At 40.5% G+C, this 9,548-nt stretch overlaps 1 protein-coding gene across 1 annotated transcript in view; it reads left to right on the top strand.

Annotated features, from left to right (window-relative positions):
* The window catches only part of myom2a (myomesin 2a), a 68,697-nt gene that overhangs the window by 13,498 nt on the left and 45,651 nt on the right, over positions 1 to 9,548 (top strand). The window contains exon 2 of the mRNA XM_042393512.1: positions 3,746 to 3,884. Within this exon, the coding sequence (XP_042249446.1) occupies positions 3,748 to 3,884 (137 nt within the window). The 5' untranslated portion in view covers positions 3,746 to 3,747. The remainder of the gene's footprint in view (positions 1 to 3,745; positions 3,885 to 9,548) is intronic.

Genomic DNA, 9,548 nt, shown 5'->3' with positions numbered 1-9,548 from the left:
CTCTTGCCAAGAGTTAGATGAGAAAAGCGATACCACCCTCACATCTGTTTTATAAATATGAATCTACAGCCAGCAGATGGTTAGCTTAGCTTAGCTTAGCACAAAGACTGGAGGCAGAAGGAAGACAGCTAGCCTGGCTCTATCCAAAAGCAACAAAAGCTCATGATCTAACATGTCATATCTCGTTTGTTTGATTCATACAAAAAAAGAAGTGTAAAAAGGACAACAGGCAACCAGCAGATACTTCAGGAAGTCATTGCTCCCAGCCAAGAAATAAAAATATAATTATTTTCTGTCTATAGGCTTTGCAGTTTTTGTACCTTGCTTGATTGCTTGAAAGCAGTAGATGACAAAAAAACCCCCAATTTACTAGCTTGTTCTGGACTTTCAGCCACATCTTATGAATCTTCACTGCTATCACATGACCACAGTTTCATACATACTGAAACAGAGGTGGTTGAAAGCTCCAAAAAAATACAAATAAGTGGGTCTTAAGTTAGGCTAATTTTTCTTTTTTTGATACTGATTTTTTTTTTTCAGCGATAGCCATTCACTGTATCTTTACTTGCTTCTATAATACTACAGTTATTTTCATTGTTACTGGCGGAGTCTGCCGCTCCCATGCAGGACTCAAATTGCACACCCACGACTGAGAGATTCACAGGAAGTCGTGCACGCATGTAGTGGACAGAGCTCATCATTCAGTCATAATGGCATAACGAATGTTGTTCAGGGTAAAACCTCAGAGCTGAACTGATATTTAAGCTGGATTTGTGAGGCTATAATGGGAAATTTGGATGAGCTGTTCTTTCTGAATTTTTATCTTTTATTAGCTTTTTATTAATGGTTTAATCTCATTACACACTAAAGATTACTTTGTGAACTGACATTATTAGAGCTTAGCCATGACTTCCTTTACTCTTTTTTTCTACTGAGACACACAGAAAGTCTGAGGAATTAGATTTCTGAAAATACAGATTACAGAGGAGAAGTTATCTTTTATTCTCATTGCCCATCGTGTTTGCCACTGCTCATCTGTTTTTCAAATGATTATAGGGTTTAACTGTCACCGCAGTTTCAACTCTGACCTTTGCTTGTTCGCCCCCCAAACTCAGTCGCCACCTGAGGCTATTTATAATGTGAGAGTTGGGCAGAGTGGCCTGCCCCCCTCCGCTGGCCTTGTTCGGGCCTCGGTCTGTACGACATGCACTTGATGTTATTTCTGTGTACAGTACAGGCACTGTTTACTAACAAGGACAAGTCATGCAGGGCAGCAGCATACAGGCCTGGTTTGAGGAGGTGGTGAATCTCTTGACTTTGTCCAGTGTGAGTGTTACGAGCTTTTCAGTTGAAGTGGTTGGTTTGTTTCTTTGAGGACAGTTTGTGTGTTGAAATCACAAAGAATATATTACTGTGGCAACATTGAGACAGACGTTTCAAATAGAAAAAAAAACTAGGTCAAAACCTAGTATATGGCTGGACCAACCATGTATGGCCAGTTTGTTACAAGGATAGTCAGTATTAGTGTCTATAATTTGAATTCCTGGATATCAAATGTTCATCTGCAATTTTCTGTAGTGATCCCAGTAATATTTGTGGTTTAAGTGTGCTGAAGCAGCATATCACATGACACGGGTAAACTACGTATGAGTAAAAAAATGTTATAAATGCACTGATTGTTATTTGGAGTGCTTGAACGGTTCGCTCTGCCTCAATGGCTCCCAGCGCATGGAGAGCTGTTTTCTCTCTGCGAGCTCGTGCAGTTTGTTCCTGGTTCGGATGCAGCTGAAGCAGTGCATGTGCAGCAGCCACCGGGTGAGCTCCCGACATCATCCTGAGGAGCGACATGACGCTCCCCGCCGGCACTGAGGTCGCGGACCTCATATGTTAATGAGGTGGACAAAATATTAGGAACACCATTCAATATAATGCGCTCCAGTACACCACCACCCGTTACAACCTCAATAATAAACATTAAGTAGAATTATCACCTTTCTGACAATGTCAACAAAAACTGGAAACGTATAAGCTTTGTAAAAGTAGAATTTATGGCAGAGCTGTTGTGTTGGATTGCATTAGATTACACAGGTGTTCCTAATAAAGTGATGGGTGAGTGTAAATCTAATGTTTTTGGGGGTCTAATCTCATTTATTATTAACTTACCCCTAAAATGTTTTACTTTATGGTGATATGTTGTATGTAATGTTGTATGTTTTGTTTTATTTGTTCTTTTTAAGTCAGACTATACTGTAACATAGCCATATAAATATTTTTTCTACAGGAATAATAGAAATCTATCTTCTTTTACATCCACTTTACTAATCTTAATTTCATCCAAAAATAAACAAGGCATAGTCATCATTGATGTAATATGTTATTCTGTCAGACAAACGTTGATAATCCAATCCTCAGACTGATAATTATCAACGTTGTGTTTTGCAAATGGTTTTTAAAGGCTTTCCTAAGCTCAGGCGGTCATTAAATTGTCTGCCATTAAATTAAATTCAGGAACAATAAAACTGAGATTAAGACTTTTCCATCTGACAGCGGCTGTGTGATGTTATGAGATGAACCCAGTGTGTGATCAGCCTGTTTGAACTGTTTGGCCCGGGGGGGCTAAAACAATACTGATCTACTGAGTCCAAATCCAGAGCACAATCACAAAGAGGCTTATGTCACAGAACAGGCCCTGACGATTTTAACACATCAGCACATTTTTTTAGACAGATAGAAACAGGGTACATCAGGCTGTGCTTTAACACGCTAACATTATAGGTAGACTGTACACACACACACACACACATAACATGACACTGTACCGTAGTTAAACAACAACACTGTTATCATGTTATGTCTGAGCGGGATGACTTTGCTGTAATCTGATTCAATTTGTCATCCTCATGATGTTGCTTCTTTTACAAAAACAGTGACATTCCTCATTTGTCGGTGTTGGTTGTATACAATGCGTACAATTAGATTTTAGCAGTTTGCTGCATCATGAGCTGGTGATTAAAAACCTCATGAGGACTTTTAGGATGTGAAACTGTTTTTTTTTTATATGGTGGAAATTTAGTTTTGTTGATGCAAGTTGTTTAATATATTCTTGACACTTATTTATTTCTGTTATATGATCTTGTCAACTTGTACAGCTTCCACTATTTTTTATATATCACATATATATTTATTTTTTTGTACTTTCTAGCTATTATTTGCTGACTCAATGGGCTAATTCTGCCATGAACCCTAACCCTAACCCTGACCCAGAGTTGGATCAGTGGCAAATAATTCAATATTTAACTAATATTTAACTTCAAGCTGAATTTTGCAAATAGAGGAGGATGTCCAAACAATACCTATAGTGTAAAGGGAGTTAGCAGCTATAATCAAGTTCTTTTCACACCAAGTTGTCAACTTTTCTTTAAGCTGCACAAAATGTTAAAGATGATCTCCCTGATTTTGTTAAAGTGTCCCCAAAATACCTTATTTTCCCCTCAGCCCACCGCTGAAAATGATTTGAAACTCAACTGTGAACATGCATGAAAAAACGTTAAAATAGATCATTAAACACCTGCAAACTCCTGCAGTTCAAACTGTCATCAAAAGCAACTGGAAAAAAAAAGTTTGGGGCTCTGTTGGACATTTAACCAAAATCAGGGAGGACATTTTTTAAACAAACATGTTAATTTAGCATAATGATCTGCGTTGGCCCTGATACTCTTCACGCTCACTCTACCTGATCCATCAGGGATGGACCTGACGAAGGTAGGAAGCATCTTGACCGTGGCGGTGACGCTGGTGTCGTGGCCGAGCCCGAGCTCCATATCCTTGCGGAACCGGTTCATGATGTCCTTAAGCGTCTCATCGGAGAAACGCATGGAGTACAGGTACTTATCGATCTGAGGAGCAGGCACAGGACACACAGAGCGTTAGGGAGCGATAAAAACATGACAAATTATTGAAATAGCAGAAAATGTACAAACTTTTGGTAGCTCTTCACAGCCTGTTAACAGATTTGAGGATCAAATCTAAGAAATTATGCATTTTAGGAATTTCCATGGTGTGGAATTTAATGGAGAGAAGTAAAAGTAACAATTTTAACAAACAGCAACAGGTAGTTTAACCACAGATTATAAATCAAGTTGTATTATAGTGGAGCAACCTGAGGTTAACTTGCTGGTGAAACTAACCTAACTAAACTGACTACAAACTGACTTAAACTCTTATGACACTGTCAGACTCATGATGGACAGATCAAAAATCGATGCAGTAGAACCAGACACATCGTCTTAGTTATTCCATTCATTCTTCAATCTTGTCAAAAACCTGCTGCCTACATTACCCACAATGCAACTCAACACCATTCACTCAGCTGTATAGATCTGGGTGTGTTGTGCTAGTAGCAGCTATCGTAGCCTGGAGCTGCTAACCTTAAGCAGACTCCTCCATACCTCCTGATTTGATTCATTTTTTCAAAATTGTAGTCTTCAGCCCCAACAACCAATTGATCAGATTTCACACAGCTCCCCCTGGAGCCACAAACGTCTTTGTACAACCTTTTTCACATATGCAATAGTACTCCCCCACAGCTGGAAACAGACTTTGATGTGTAAAATCTATGGAGACCTTCCTTCCTTTAACTTAACTGAAGAACAATGGATGAACATTTAAACACTGCCTACCTTTCCTCCTTCAGTATGTCCCCATGGTTTAAATACAATAAAATGCTCATATAGAATATAATCAACTTGAGATTGTTTTTGTTTGCCTCCATCTCATCAATTATTGTCCTATTTCAGGACACATCAGATTGTATTACCACTTGCTTTACTGTTTGCATGAGAGGCATGCTGGGAGATTGGATACTGAGGCTGAGTGGTAGTGAAAAAAAATCAATAGATTGATTCGCTTAACGGAAAGTGCCACATATTGTGGCACCATTAACCCCCCAAACCATGACACAGTTGTAGAAACACATCAACATGACACAAAACTGCTGTAGATCAACACAAAGTGGAGATACTTAAGGCTCTATCAATCAATCCAGCAATATAATAATCAATTTGTGAAAAGAGGCTACATTGTGCAGTTTAATTGTTGTATTACAGTTAATGGAGTGATGTTAGGGGGGGATTTGCACTGTATATTCACTGTTATTGTTACATAATCACAGCGCATGCCACTGGGCTCACCACCATTCAGAAATCTATTCTGTGCCATGAGACACAATCCACACATGTGACGGTCATCATGCTTCCCTGTGTGGGTTTACTATTTTTATCCTCTGTGTAACATTGCAGAGAGTTGAATACAGTATGACATGATTTACAAGAAATAACAGGAGACGGATCACTCCTCCTTTCTATTCCTGTGCTTCACTGTCAACCTTTTGGACGCTGTGTGTTATTAGAGTTCAATCGTTTGCTGATCTGTTTAATTAAATTAAACATTTTTACTCTAGCTAATTCATTAAAAAAAAAACAGCCTCACATATATTCTGTCTCTGCTTCTTCCAACATTTAATTGAAGCTATGTAATGACACCAAGACACCCTGTTATTTATGGCTGCACCATTACAGTAAATGGAAATTTCCTATTGATGTCAAGCATCATTGTGTGTACATTCCCTTTAAATTTAGCCTGCTATATTTGTTTTATTTGGAAACTGTTGAATCTCCACAAATTTTAAATGAATTTTCTGTACGTGTGAGCTGTTCAACATGAGTTTGTAAAGACTGACGGTGAAGAGATTGACACTTCCTGCTGTATTACCACATTACTTATTATGGAATTTAGTCATATGGTTGGTTAACTTTCATCCTTTCAAGGAAGGTTTTTACCCCCTGTAGAGACTGTTCCAGTAGCCTACTTCACCAGAGGCACGTGCATCCACTGCACTGTGACATCATGCATGACATCATGAATCTCCCAATCCCGTCAGCCGCAAAAAGCCCTTCCATCTCTACTGCCGCCCCCTCCGGGAACAACTTGCCGGTCTGTCATTCTATCCAGTGGCTAATTCGCACTGAACACAAGGTCAGTTTCTCTGGATGGCTGCAACCCAACTCAGATTTCACTGATGGCACTGGTCCGCTAACGAGTTTAATCATCTTTGCCAGAGGTAATGAGAGAAGAAGAGTGTAAACAGAGGAGAGATGAAACAGGAAAGAAAAAATAGTGAAAGAGAGTAAGAAGGAATGAGATGAAAAAGCGGTGAGGGAGGGAGGGAGAATCGCAGATCTCACGACTTTCCTCCAACAGCCTCTCACAGACACCTGTCTGCTTCAGATGCCCTGGCAACCGACGCTCCGGAAACACTCGATAACGAGGGTCCGTCTGCACCACATCACCACCATCACTGGCCACAGCCCTTCTCAAGGACATCCATGTCCAGCACTGCTAAACCCTAAGCGAAGTGCAACATAATCAAATCCAAATTTGAGTTCATCATGGCCTCTTCCTCCTCCTCCTCTACTTCCCAAATGGTGCATCCTTCTTTCCCAGCCTGATACGCCCCACAGACTCAACGCTGACTTGCACCTACCATTAATATGGCCACTAGGCTACTGTCACATTACACAAATCTCCAACACAAAGGGACTTCTGTAGCAGTTTTAAGCTGTTTTCACTCACCTTTTTGAGTTGATCATCCTTCAACTCAGTGAAGTAGTAGGCCAGAAGCTGAGCTGCTATCATCCTGCCTGCACGTCCGCCAGGAGCTGTCAGCGACTACGAGGTGGTTAGATAGTAAAGAAGGAGGGAAAGGAAGGCTGCCGTACGTTCTCTCCTGTCCCCCCACGCTGATCCCTCTTTATCCTGCAGTAGAGGAAGAAGCAGGCCTGAGCTGAACACCGTGGCAAGGCAAGGTTAAAAAGGAAAAAAAGTCTGAAACAAGAGTACAGCAGTGGCCGTGCCTGTTAGTCTGCGACAGGCACACACTCACAGCCTCACACACACACACACACTTAAACACACAAACACACACAGAGGCTGGGTTTGACCGTGTCTCCTCCCTCTGAGCTGCTAGCTCCCTGTTAGCTCTGGGGAGATGCAGCAGCTCTGCACTGGAATGGTGGTTTTGCTATGCCCTGCCCCCACCGAGCGCTCTGATTGGTTGAGCCGGGGATGTGAAGGAGAGGAAGAAGGGGAGGGGTCGATTGTTGGAGGGGAGGGGAGAGGGGGGGGGTCTTCTCCTACAGCAGCAGGGTAGTCAGGAAGAGCGAGAGGAGGAGGAGGAGGGGGGCTGTGCGTTGAAGGAGGAAGCTGCATCTGCATGATAACCTGCCTTGCTCCTCCCAGTAGCAGCAGCAGCACAGCGAGGGAGGCAGAGACTTCCCCAGGCCCCGGCACGTCTCACACGTTGCCACGGCAGCCAGGAGTGGACGTGCAGAGGGGCAGAGCAGCCACACGGTGATGTCATCACACCTCTTCCTGCTGCATCACGCTCAGCATCAGCTATAGGCTGAAGGGCAACTGATACAAGCCGGAATATCCAACCAGCTCTTCACAGCTCCACACATACTACAGTTGGAGAAACAGGCTCGTGACTGACTTTATTATGTCCTGCAACACCCTCCCCTCCCACAAAAAATTAATGTCAAGATGCCTTCTATAAGGCACCCAAAGCCACACATGGCAACTTGCATACCAACACGTCAATGCTTGAAAATGAAGATTTCCATACAGGGAAACGTCTGATATGATAATGGTAAACTGCACAGAGTAGGTTCATGCTTACAAACCCACTAGTTTGTGATGTTTGATTAAAAAAAAAGAGATGAAAGAAGTGAGGGAAAAAACAACTGATCTTCTTTCGGTAACTGCGTTATATTGCTGATTCTCACTTAAGGTGTGAAACGTCCAGAGTTTAATTCCTGAACAAGCCGTCAATTTAAGTAATATCCCCAGTTTAGGGGAACTGAGACTCCAAACTATTTCCTCTCCCAAGGATAACCAGCAATGTTTAAATTAAAGCTCAACTTAGCATTAACAAGAACTTCAAAGACATAGAAAACAAATACAGTCTAATGCAGAACCCAAAGCTTTACTAACACAGAAATGAACTAAAATATAACTTTGTCATACATTTTTTTGTCAAAAACCCCCAAAAAACTGGGAAAAAATGTGCTCAAACAAAAGGGGATTCTCAGTTCTTCCCTGTTTCTCAATTGTGTACCTAATACAAACTATAACCATGTTTTGAGTATTTTGTTCGTTCACCTACATTTGCAAGCATTTACATAAATTTGCTAAAATTTTTACCCTTTTGTCCAACATAACAGAAACAGGGCAACTACTCATCAACAGTAAAAAACTGAACAAAGATATGAACAGTTGCACAACGAGCCACAAACCAAAGATGTAGAGGAAAAAATACATTTAAATAAAATGTTACAACAGTAGGTTTTATTACTCCGAAGGCACAGATTGACAGCGTTTGTATTGTTTCCCTTAAAGATAAAGTGCATTAATTTCTAGTATACTAATTGTCAAAGCAGAGGGCTTTACAAGGGACGTACATAACATATAATTCATAGTATCAGTGTTAGTTCATAGTATTAGTATCGGGGCCCAATGCAAAGCTGTTTTTCTGTTCTTCCAGCTATTTAAACATGTTCAGGTGGAATTCCAGGTGTAAATCGGTGACTGATTAGGAGGCTCATGAGTAAACTAGCAGAGCGCTGCGTCTCCAGGACAGAACTGAGAGTCAGTAGAAGTTTTGAATCATCGTTTGTTGTTGGTGGTGAAATGTTCATACCTATCGTCTTATCTCCAATTAGTGTTTTAATCGTTTTCCTCTGTGCTAAAGTTTCTTGCTACTTTTGTGTCGATAATGTTTTTGTTAGACTTTAAGAGTTTAGTACACAGTACCAATACTACTTTCCAGGGAGTCCTGGACACATATATAAGAAACAAACAAGAAAACAATAAGACAATCAAAATATATCAACATATAATTAAAATGCTTACTTGCTAAACCCCAGATTTACTCAAGTTCTGTATAGAATAAAGCAAAGTGTAGAGCTGCAACGAGTTGATCAATCGATTAGTTGCCAACTATTAAATTAATCATTTATGAAGAAACAAGTGTCCAAATTCTCTGATTCCAGCTTCTTAAATGTGAATATTTTCTGGTTTCTTTAGTCTTCTATGACAGTAAAATGAATATCTTTGGACTGTTGTGGACAAAACAAGACATTTGAAGACATCACGCTGGGCTCTGAGAAACCGTGGTCACCACATTTTATAGACCAAACAACTTATTGATTAGTCGAGAAAATAGTTGTTAGTTGCAGCCCTAGTGAAGTGGATATTAATTCAGGAATAGTTCATAATTTTCTGCCCGCTTTACACCACAAAACAAAATGAGAGCTTTGGAAACAAGTGGACAAAACTATATTGAATCTGATGCTGCAAGGCCTCATGGATAAATACATTTCATCAATATATATTGCTATGGTCGAATGTTCACAAGAACATTTATATAAGTGAATTGTATCACTGCTTTGCTGTTGAATCATGTAAAAATATGAGAAAGGTCAGTGAGACAC

Source organism: Thunnus maccoyii, chromosome 2 (assembly GCF_910596095.1).
Source record: "Thunnus maccoyii chromosome 2, fThuMac1.1, whole genome shotgun sequence".
Classification (NCBI taxonomy): Eukaryota; Metazoa; Chordata; class Actinopteri; order Scombriformes; family Scombridae; genus Thunnus; species Thunnus maccoyii.
The sequence above is the reverse complement of the archived record's forward strand: the minus strand, read 5'-3'. Positions and strand labels throughout refer to the sequence as shown.